We start from the raw sequence: 12,396 nt of genomic DNA on the forward strand, positions 1-12,396 counted from the left end.
AATATTGAAAAACATGGCAAAGCAATGAACTGTTTGTCCTGAATACAAAGTGTTATGTTTGTGCAAATACAATACAACATGTTACTGAGTACAACTCTCCATATTTTCAAGTGTAGTGGTGGCTGCATCATGTTATGGGCACGCCTGTAACTGTTATGGACTGGGGAGTTTTTGGGGATAAAAAATACATGGAATGGAGCTAAGCATAGGCAAATCCTATAAGAAAACCTGGTTCAGTCTGCTTTCCACCGGACACTGGGAGATGAATTCACCTTTCAGCAGGACAATAACCTAAAACACAAGGCAAAATCTACACTGGAGTTGCTTACCAAGAAGACAGTGAATGTTCCTGAGTGGCCGAGTTATAGTTTTGGCTTAAATCTGCTTGAAAATCTATGGCAAGACTTGAAAATGGTTGTCTAGCAATGATCAACAAGCAATTTGACAGTTTGAAGAATTTTGAAAATAATATTGGCCAAATATTGTACAATCTAGGTGTGCAAAGCTCTTAGAGACTTACCAAGAAAGACTCAGCTGTAATCACAGCCAAATATGATTCTAACATGTATTGACTCTGTGGTTACTTATATAAATGAGATATTTCTGTATTTAATTTTCAATAAATGTGCAAACATTTCTAAAAACATGTTTTCACTTTGTCATTATGGGGTATTTTGTGTAGATGGGTGAGAAGTATTATCTTTTAATCCATTTTGAATTAACGCTGTAACAAAATGTGCAATATGTCAAGGGGTATACATTATTTCTGAAGACACTGTAAGTCATATTGAAATGTAATGTTCAGTCAATTGAGTTATATTTGTAGGCTACACTGTCTGTAATTGTTGCCTCAATATATTTCATGATGTGTAACAACATGTGCACAATGATGTGCCAAATGAGTCTGTGATTAAGTGCATTAATATTGGGTAAGCATTAGAATAAGCCGCCTCAATATTTGCAGCCTTTCTATGAGCTGATCCGTCATCAGTGTTGTGAAATAATTATAATGTTCAGGTAAGATTTGAATGGAGAAAGCTGATCAGAGATCAGCGCTGCCTTTCTTTCGATCCTATCAGTATTGGCACATGTTTTGGGAAACGCATGTTACACCTTCAGCCTTTATAGTAAATTTGCATTGTTAAAACACTCAAAAGCCTAAATTCCATTGCTATCGGGAAACCGGGCCCTGGTAACTTTTACCAGTGTATCAAAACATTTGGGGGCACAGAAAGAAAGGAAAAGGGATATCTTCTTCTTCAGGAGATCAATGATCATAGGAATGAATGAATGACAGATATCTTGCACATAGTCAAAACCAACCTGACATTTTCAAAGAGACAATGTACAATTATCAATGTAATGCGTCTCAGTAGGAAAATAGTGCTTTTACACAATGTAGAAATCGGATATTCCACAAATGACTTTTTAAGATCAATGACAGGTATGTATCAACATTTTAGCTATTATAATAATTTATGTATTTACAGTGTTACATATTAGGTTCTAGGGCACAACATGTGATTAGCTAGAATTCATATAGGGCCAATAAAGGCTGTATCTCTATCAATCTAAAATATCTTATTTTCTGGGGCTCCTTATTCTGTGGTGCTCCTAACTTTTTTAAGTTGGGAGCACCAGTGCTACCAATGAAAAATGTTCATTTTGAGTCCTGGGTACAGGTGCTGAAATGAATCTTCAAATAATAATGTTTTCAATCTTGTCTCCTAGATGTGAACGACAATGTTCCATTCTTCACCTCCTCCATCTATGAGGCTTCAGTGACAGAGGGAGCCAAGGTGGGGACCATGGTCCTCCAGGTGTCTGCTCAAGACAAGGACCTGGCTTTCAACGGACAGGTGAGTGGCACATCTGCAACATCTAACACAGCACAGCACAACACAACATCCATTGACCCATCCATAACTTAATATCACATAGCTGTGGTGGTCAAGTGGTTGGGACTGTGTAACGTTCGTCGTTATAGAGGGACCAAGGCGCAGCGGAGGTTTGGTTCATCATCATTTTTATTAGAACGGTGAACCAGCAAAACAATAAACGATACCATGAACGAACAGCTTCACAGGCTACGAATAGCAATGCAAATACAATTCCCCACGAACAGCGTGGGGGAAAATGAACTTAAATGAGATCCCAATCAGAGACAACTAGCGACAGCTGTCTCTGATTGGGAAGACAGAAACCAACATAGAAATACTCCCCAATAGAGCCAACACAAGGCTCCAACGCAAAACAGAAAACAAACACAGGAAAACCACCCAACATAAACCACCCTGACCCAAAACACCTGAGTTCACCCGGTCAGGGCGTGACAGTACCCCCCCCTCAACGGTGCGTACTCCCGGCGCACCAAACTTAAGTCTATTAGGGGGGGGAATCCGGGTGGGCGCCTCACCCTCGGTGGAGGCTCTGGCCCCGGGCGTGTTCTCCCCCCCGCCTCCACCTTAGCCCTACCCCTCTGGCCCGGACTGGACCACTGTGGAGCGGCATGCCCAGGCTCTGGAGCGGAGCCGTCGCCCGGAACAGGATTGGGCACCGGTGGACCGGACCCGGGCCGTGCCGGACTGGGAACACGCACCACTGGTTTGGTGCGGGCAGCAGGGACGGGCCGGACAGGACTGGGGACACGCACCACTGACTTGGTGCGGGGAGCAGGGACGGGCCGGACAGGACTGGGGACACGCACCACTAACCTGGTGCGGGGAGCAGGAATGGGCCGGACAGGACTGGGGACACGCACCACTGACTTGGTGCGGGGAGCAGGGACGGGCCGGACAGGACTGGGGACACGCACCACTAACCTGGTGCGGGGAGCAGGAACGGGCCGGACAGGACTGGGAACACGCACCTCTGACTTGGTGCGGGGAGCAGGAACGGGCCGGACAGGACTGGGGACACGCACCACTAACCTGGTGCGGGGAGCAGGAACGGGCCGGACAGGACTGGGGACACGCACCACTAACCTGGTGCGGGGAGCAGGGACGGGCCGGACAGGACTGGGGACACGCACCACTGACTTGGTGCGGGGAGCAGGGACGGGCCGGACAGGACTGGGGACACGCACCACTAACCTGGTGCGGGGAGCAGGAACGGGCCGGACAGGACTGGGGACACGCACCACTAACCTGGTGCGGGGAGCAGGAACGGGCCGGACAGGACTGGGGACACGCACCACTAACCTGGTGCGGGGAGCAGGGACGGGCCAGACAGGACTGTGAACACGTACTGGTGCCCTGAAGCGTGGAGCCGGTTTAGCCACTCGTCCTGGCTGGATGCCCATCCTAGCACGGCATGTGCTGGGCATGTCCACCGGACGTACCGGGCTGTGCGGGCGCACTGGCGACACACCGCGCAACTCCGCTTCCCGTGGCCTGGAGCGGGGAGCAGGGACGGGCCGGACAGGACTGTGGACACGCACCGTGGGCTTGGTGCGGGGAGCAGGGACGGGCCAGACAGGACTGTGAACACGTATAGGTGACCTGTAGCGTGGAGCTGGTTTAGCCACTCGTCCCGGCTGGATTCCCATCTTAGCACGGCATGTGCTGGGTCTGTCCACCGGACGCACTGGGCTGTGCGGGCGCACTGGCGACACAGCGCGCAACTCCGCATACCAGGGCTCCTCCTCCAGATCTTCCCTCTGCAGGTCCTCAATCAACTGCCTCATCCTCGTCTCTTCCTCCGCCGTCATCCCCCACGAGAGCAGTGGTCTGGGCTCTTCCTCTGCCCTACCGGACCACCCCATTAGCCCCCCCCCAAAATTTTCTTGGGGCTGTTTTCCGGGCCTCCTCGACCGCCGCCTGCGACTCCGTCTACCGGCTGGCTTTTCCTCCTCGACCTGGGAGTCCGTCCGCCAGGGTCCTTTCCCCGACATGATCTCCTCCCAGGTCCAGAACTCCTTTCCCTCGCGAGCCCATCTCTCGCGCTCCTTTTCCTCCCGCTGCTTGGTCCTGGTTCGGTGGGGAATTCTGTAACGTTCGTCGTTATAGAGGGACCAAGGCGCAGCGGAGGTTTGGTTCATCATCATTTTTATTAGAACGGTGAACCAGCAAAACAATAAACGATACCATGAACGAACAGCTTCACAGGCTACGAATAGCAATGCAAATACAATTCCCCACGAACAGCGTGGGGGAAAATGAACTTAAATGAGATCCCAATCAGAGACAACTAGCGACAGCTGTCTCTGATTGGGAAGACAGAAACCAACATAGAAATACTCCCCAATAGAGCCAACACAAGGCTCCAACGCAAAACAGAAAACAAACACAGGAAAACCACCCAACATAAACCACCCTGACCCAAAACACCTGAGTTCACCCGGTCAGGGCGTGACAGACTGTGTGTTATTCTGCCTGTGTGGCTTTGACCATGCGACTGTGAAGGTGGATAAGAGCGTCTGCTAAATGACGTAAATGTAAATGTAAATGTGAACTTACATAAGGATTATGTTGCAGTGACTCTAGTTTCTATGAACAGTTGTGTGACTCATGCGTAGAACAATTAGTCTCCCGCACTCACGATTACTACAGCACCGTTTATCGTTGGCGTTTCCATCGTTTGCAGTGACCATAAGGATGTGATAGAATGATGCTATAAGGTTTCTGTAATGTGTTCACTTCTTAATATGGGAACCGTCATTAATTGTACTCTGTCGTGGTCCTATAGATCACCTACTCCCTCTTGAGTGACAGTAGTGGGGACCACCGTCTGTTTCGTGTAGATCCAGAGCTGGGCTTCATTTATACAGAGGCTGTGTTTGACCGTGAGGCGCAGGGATCCTACCTACTGGAGGTTCAGTCTGAAGACGGCATGGAGTCAGCACGGCCTGGGAGGAACAAACAGCCCAACTCTGGTGAGGGCTGGGTTGTATTTATTAGGGCACAACGTAGCAAAAAGGTTTGCAACGGGTAACAAAAACGAGAGTTTCTAAGTTCACTTACTCCCTCCCTGTTTCAGTCTGTTTTTTCCAGTTTGGTATATGTGACCGACCTGCTCGGTTCGGTCTTAGGTAGCAAAATTTGAAATTGTGTTTTTTATGTTGGATAACAGTAGAGACTCAGAGCTAGAAAATGGTATATCATACAGTACACTTGCAGAACAATAGAAAAGTAATTCTGCTTTGAAAGTTGATAAACTTGTAACCCCGCTTTTGAGAAAATGGCCCTTGAATGTTTTGGTACCTACTAGAGAGCTCTTTTTTTGTCTACACCCATTCAGCATAGTTCCCACAATCTTAAGCCTTAGCCCCCCCATCTTTTTAAGGATTCACATGTGAGGCCATGTGCTAAACAGAGTGAGTACTGTAGTGTACAAAACAACCAAAGATTTCAAGATTAAAGGCTGGTTTATACTACGTCTATCGACATGTCAGTATAAAGTTGTCGCAGTGACATTATGAACATTCTATTGTCGTCCAACATCAAACTTGTCATTGTCGTTATGAAAAAGTATAAACACAAAAACGACAGGCTGCATGACATCAGTAGCCTGGTGGACCAAAATAGCATAACCTGTGTATTTTAACACCAATATACCCATCCATTTAAAAATGTATTTAGTACATATCGATCTAGCAAACCAGGCAACTAAAATCAACTTTCTAAACAATGTTTTGGTTCGTTTCTAGCTTGTTAGCTAGCTAGTTAATGTGAAGTTCAAATAATGGCCATATCATATAGCTGACAATATCTTAACTTCAGCTGATTTGTATTCATTATTACAGGGAAATAAACTCACAACTAAATCAATATTTACAAGTTAATGGCGAGCTAATTACAGAAAATAGCTTACGGTTGTGAGTGTAGTGTGTTGAAATGAAAGCAGGGTGTTTTATATATATATATATATATATATATATATATATATATAATATGTACTTGTCCTCTTGCTCAGTTGTGCACCAGGGCCTCCCACTCCTCTTTCTATTCTGTTAGAGCCAATTTGCTCTGTTCTGTGAATGGATGAGTATCAAATCAAATCACATTTATTTACAAAGCCCTTCTTACGTCAGCTGATATCTCAAAGTGCTGTATAGAAACCCAGCCTAAAACCCCAAACAGCAAGCAACGCAGGTGTAGAAGCACGGTGGCTAGGAAAAACTCCCTAGAAATGCCAGAACCTAGGAAGAAACCTAGAGAGGAACCAGGCTATGAGGGGTGGCCATAATAATCACAGTGGTTGTCGAGGGTGCAACAGGTCAGGGTTCCATGTCAGGGTTCCATTGCCACAGGCAGAACAGTTGAAACTGGAGCAGCTGCACGGCCAGGTGGACTGGGGACAGCAAGGAGTCATCAGGCCAGGTAGTCTTGAGGCATGGGCCTAGGGCTCAAGTCCTTTGAGAGAGAGAGAGAGAGAGAGAAAGAGAGAGAGAGAAAGAAAGAAAGAAAGAAAGAAAGAAAAAGAAAGAGAGAGAGAATTAGAGAGAGCATACTTAAATTCACACAGGACACCGGATAAGACAGGAGAAATACTCCAGATATAACAGACTGACCCTAGCCCCCCGACACATAAACCACTGCAGCATAAATACTGGAGGCTGAGACAGGAGGGGTCGGGAGACACTGTGGCCCCATCCGACGATACCCCCGGACAGGGCAAAACAGGCAGGATATAACCCCACCCACTTTGCCAAAGCACAGCCCCCAGACCACTAGAGGGATAACTTCAACCACCAACTTACCATCCGGAGACAAAGCCAAGTATAGCCCACAAAGATCTCCGCCATGGCACAACCCAAGGGGGGGTGCCAACCCAGACAGGAAGATCACGTCAGTGACTCAACCCACACGCACCCCTCCTAAGGATGGCATGGAAGAGCACCAGTAAGCCAGTGACTCAGCCCCTGTAATAGGGTTAGAGGCAGAGAATCCCAGTGGAGAGAGGGGAACCGGCCAGGCAGAGACAGCAAGGGCGATTCGTTGCTCCAGTGCCTTTCCGTTCACCTTCACACTCCTGGGCCAGACTACACTCAATCATAGGACCTACTGAAGAGATGAGTCTTCAATAAAGACTTAAAGGTTGAGACCGAGTCTGCGTCTCTCACATGGGTAGGTAGACCATTCCATAAAAATAGAGCTCTATAGGAGAAAGCCCTGCCTCCAGCTGTTTGCTTAGAAATTCTAGGGACAGTTAGGAGGCCTGCGTCTTGTGATGTAGCATACGTGTAGGTATGTACGGCAGGACCAAGCCCATGTAATGCTTTGTAGGTTAGCAGTAAAACCTTGAAATCAGCCCTTGCCTTAACCTCCCTGGGCAAGGTGGGACCCTAGTCAACAGCCAGTGGAATCGCGTGGCGCGAAATACAAATACCTCATAAATGCAATAACTTCAATTTCTCAAACATATGACTATTTTACACCATTTCAAAGATAAGACTCTCGTTAATCTAACCACACTGTCCGATTTCAAAAAGGCTTTACAGCGAAAGCAAAACATTAGATTATGTCAGGAGAGTACCCAGCCAAAAATAATCACACAGCCATTTTCAAAGCAAGCATATATGTCACAAAAACCAAAACCACAGCTAAATGCAGCACTAACCTTTGATGATCTTCACCAGATGACACTCCTAGGACATTATGTTATACAATACATGCATGTTTTGTTCAATCAAGTTCATATTTATATCAAAAACCAGCTTTTTACATTAGCATGTGATGTTCAGAACTAGCAACTAGCATACACACCGCAAACTTCCGGTGAATTTTAATAATATCTCACGATTAACGTTCACAAAATACATAACAATTATTTTAAGAATTATAGATACAGAACTCCTTCATGCAATCGCGGTGTCAGATTTTAAAATAGCTTTTCGGCGAAAACACATTTTGCAATATTCTGAGTAGATAGCCCGGCCATTACGGCTAGCTAATTTGACACCCACCAAGTTTGGCCCTCACCAAACTCAGATTTACTATAAGAACAATTGGATTACCTTTCCTGTTCTTTGTCAGAATGCACTCCCAGGACTTCTACTTCAACAACAAATGTTGTTTTGGTTCAAAATAATCTATAGTTATATTGAAATAGCATTTCGTAACAAAAAAAATTCAAAATATTCCTTTACCGTACTTCGAAGCATGTCAAACGCTGTTTAAAATCAATTTTTATGCGATTTTTCTCGTAAAATAGTGTTAATATTCCAACCGGGCGACGTTGTATTCATTCAAAGACTGAAAGAACAAAATGGAGAATTCACATGAACGCGCATCTCCAGTGTCACTATCCCCAGGCAGGCCAGTAACAAACTCTGCTGCTGTTCTTTGCCCAGAGACTGCAGACATCTCATTACACTTTCTGGCGCCTTCTGAGAACCAATGGAAGCCTTAGAAAATGTCATGTTACAGCACAGATGCTGTATTTTCGATAGAGAGGCTACAGAAGGACAATAAATTGTCAGACAGGGCACTTCCTGTATGGAATCTTCTCAGGTTTTGGCCTGCCTTATGAGTTCTGTTATACTCACAGACACCATTCAAACAGTTTTAGAAACTTTAGAGTGTTTTCTATCAAAATGTACTAATTATATGCATATTCTAGTTTCTGGGCAGGAGTAGTAACCAGTTTAAATCGGGTACGTTTTTTATCCGGCCGTGCAAATACTGCCCCCTAGCCCCAACAGGCTAACTAATGAAATTACAGTTAACTAAAACGTACACTTAATCCAGAATAAACTAATATATAGAATTTATTATACAAGAGACAAAACCCACAAATTCTGCAGCACAACGGCAGAGCCATGTCTTATGTGTAAAATGAATATATGACTTAATAATCTATGCTTTCTGGGATACTATAAAGTCCAGAAGTTTTGGGCAGAGACAGAAAGTTGTCTGTCAGAAGTACTACAATGTAACATACTTTTAATGTCTCTGCATATTTCAAGACATGGCACATGGGGGTAGTGAGATACCCAATGGGCTGCAGGATTCTCTTCTCATCACTCATCTGGAAAAAACTTAAATCAATCAATACGCCATCATTAACACAATGGATAAATCTAATGATTTTTAATTGAAATATTGAAATAGCATGGGCGAATGAAAAAAGCGATTTGATACAACTTAAGGCTAAGTGGAAAAAAGAAAATGAAAAAATAGTTCATATTATAAAAAACTAAAAATGAATTCATGCACTATGCACATTGTTTTACATAGACAAGAATTGCCTAGTGCATTCTATTCATTTGCCTCCTGTGGGAGCATATGAAAAGGGAATCTTTAATTGTATTTATTCTACAAGCATAATCAGACAGCCTCTTGTCTCTTCCCTATAGAAAAACGCTGTGAGGGTTTGTGGTGGTTAATTTCTATATTACCAAATGAGGAGAAACAAACTTCACACACCAGTCAGAGTTATACTTAAACTACATCTTTAATAATAAGAGCTTTGCAATAGCACTTGACTTTCAACGATTCCCTATTTCTAATGAACCATTGAGAGTGACAACACAAAAGTACAAAGATCTTTTATAGCCTAGATACACCCCTCTCAACCTACATGACGAACCACAGATATTATGAACATTTCACAAATGGACTTTATAATTTAGAAAGGAGTATCCCGTAGCCAGATAGCATTCACTATAAATTATCGTTCAGTTTGGTCCCTAAGACGAGGTTCTAATCTCGTTCCTGGTACTTCATAGCACAGAACCATTACCTCATCCAATGGCATAACTCAATTGTCAACTCTAGATAATCCCATCTCAAGTAAAACCCCTTCTTGACCCCTCTCCTGGACAAGCTCACTGAGGGGAGTGAGCCTCTAGGTCATACACTATCCCAGGATAAGTGCAACATCAGAGGGGACATACAATGGTTCCAGACACTGCCATACACCTCCCCCCAATGCCAAAGGAGGGAGTGACTTGTGCACAGACATTGTGGAGACAAGTAATTGGCTCCCCATTAATCACACCATCCCTTCACATGGTTTAAGAATAGGTAAAGACACATTCACATATGAAAACCATGTTCCATCCTGTCCTCTTCCCTTTCTGATATTCTGCATAGCACCAGAGACATGTAAAAGACAAGCCTGACCTCTCCCTTCTCTGGGCCCCAAATGACTGAGCCCCAGCTGAGGGAAGAAGTACAACTGCCAATGTCCAAAGGGATACATTCTAATAACAAGTATATCACATAAGCATATTATGCAGATAAGACATCTTAATTATCTATGTTACCCAACTAATTCTGATTCATCCACCACAGGTTGTAGTACATTGTTTTACAAAATGTTTTTGAATTTTTCAATTGACTTCAGAAATCAGAATTTCTGATTGGCTTGGTCCTACATGATGACAGAATGCATTCTGTTTTGGTATCGCAGGTAATGTTATAGGAAGGCTTGCGTTATGGATGAGGGGTTTTAAACAAATGTTTGCGGAGAAGGTATTAGGGGTAAGGGTGAACAGCAAAGCCTTCTCTAGAGGATCTGAGGGGGCTGCTTAGCATTTCCAAATGAACCTTAGCGCTGTGTTAGCGCTGTCTTCTGCCACATATCTGCACCAGCAGAAGGGCTCATCTCCTTAGTAAATACTACCTGTCTGTCAGGTTTACCCCTGGGAGGAGGGAGGGAGAGAGAGAGTGCAGGGGAATGCAGACAGAAAAATAGCAGTACATGGCCATGTTCCTACCTTCTGAGCCTACCACATCTGCCAAACATGCCACAAAATGTATTTTGCTTAATGTATCTATGTACGAGTTAAAAAGAAGGAATGGTGTGAAAAAGGAACCAGACAGACAGAGATGTAAACACTTGCCATCCCAGAGGAGAAATGGATAGGTTCTTCAACTTTTTTTTATTTGAGAGAAGTCTGTTCCCGAGGAAGTCTAGCTACTCACAATTTGCAGCCAAAATGTTACCTGGCTAAAACAGTGAACCGTCTACCCTGGTGGAATAATTTGTGTAATTCAGAACACCTTCTTGACAATAACATTATTTCTGATTTGCATGTCAAGTGAGGCACATTACATTAGTTTAAGTGCTTCTCTCCCCACAAGAGTGTCATTTGCTCACACTGACTGCCAACATCCTCTGATGAAAAGAGGGATTGGAAGAGATGGAAAGAGAAGTGTAAGCATGAGATGAGAGAGAGGAGGATGACAGAGCGAGTTGTAGCTGTATGGTGTTTAATCTCTCTCTTGCTTGTCATTCTTCTTGCAGATACAGCATATGTGCGAGTTTTCATCAGCGACGTGAACGATAACAAACCCGTCTTTGCTCAGCGCCTCTATGAAGTTGGGGTTGACGAGGACGCAGATGTCGGCCTGGCTGTTGTCACCGTCAGTGCTAATGACGAAGATGAAGGTATGGAAGGAAGGATGAGGAAGAAAGAGAGAGAGCAGCGAAGCCCAAAACATTTCCACCAGTGATGGCACATTTGCACTAATGGCAGTGAAATTAGTGAATGTGTAACATTTATTTTTTCTCAGGAGTGCATGTTAAGGCAGTGAGGCAGGTAACCTGGCACAGGTATAACATTTCATGAGAAACCTGAGGGAAAAGTACATTTTTCACATTCTGTGCAGGGTCAAAACTGTCCTTGGTATGACATTAGACTTTGGGCAGAGGTAACTGTCAATCAAAAAATTTAATTTATCCCAACCCTAGACTCGTCTAGTTTTAGAGACAATGAGGGCAGTGAAGGGTTAAAATGTTCCAAAATGACTCACCACAAGTGCCATCTCCCCATCTGGATTTAGCTCTGCTGGAATCATGCTGAGACGAGATAAGCTGAGCACCATGCTACATTAAGACGCAGCCATTTGATAGTCAAGTAATGCAACACCACATTTGTTCTAAAAAGACAGACACACTTCTCCTACACAGTACAGTAGGTGGGTGGGATTTGGTGTGATAAACCAGTTTATCCCCTGTACAGCGGCAACACTGCGTAATATCGGCTATGTTTTGGGTTGTTAATCAAGTATTTATCGCAAGCGGGGGTTGGTGCGGCTTAGTTTATAGGGTAGCCTATGTAGCGCTAGCTGCAACCAAGCCAAGATGAACAACCAGACAGCACCAGCCCCCAGCATTTAAAGGAGCCTAAACCCAATCTGTATTTTTTTTTTATCCACACAAGGGCTCAACTGCAGTAGAAGCTTATAGGAAAACCCTGAGGGAGCGCTTTGTCTGCTGATTTATGTTAATAGCAGAGATTAGACTAGTATTTACATTGGGCTTATAGCTCCTTTAACACAACAGACTGGTTGAAAGGGGAGTCATGAAATATCCAGGGGACTATTTTATCTGGCTAAATTAGCCCATTGGACGGTCTCCATGGACACACACTGGAGATCTACTTCCTCATTGATTCCTCAACCCTCATCGTGACACACAGATGTAGGATCTTAATTTGACCTATAT

General features: G+C 44.5%; 1 protein-coding gene across 1 annotated transcript in view; it reads left to right on the top strand.

Moving 5' to 3' along the window:
* The window catches only part of LOC115196607 (neural-cadherin-like), a 108,815-nt gene that overhangs the window by 40,562 nt on the left and 55,857 nt on the right, over positions 1 to 12,396 (top strand). Inside the window, exons 14-16 of the mRNA XM_029757462.1 lie at positions 1,732 to 1,859; positions 4,687 to 4,873; positions 11,194 to 11,337. Of these exons, the coding sequence (XP_029613322.1) occupies positions 1,732 to 1,859; positions 4,687 to 4,873; positions 11,194 to 11,337 (459 nt within the window). The remainder of the gene's footprint in view (positions 1 to 1,731; positions 1,860 to 4,686; positions 4,874 to 11,193; positions 11,338 to 12,396) is intronic.

The sequence above is a fragment of the Salmo trutta genome, chromosome 7, assembly GCF_901001165.1.
Source record: "Salmo trutta chromosome 7, fSalTru1.1, whole genome shotgun sequence".
Classification (NCBI taxonomy): Eukaryota; Metazoa; Chordata; class Actinopteri; order Salmoniformes; family Salmonidae; genus Salmo; species Salmo trutta.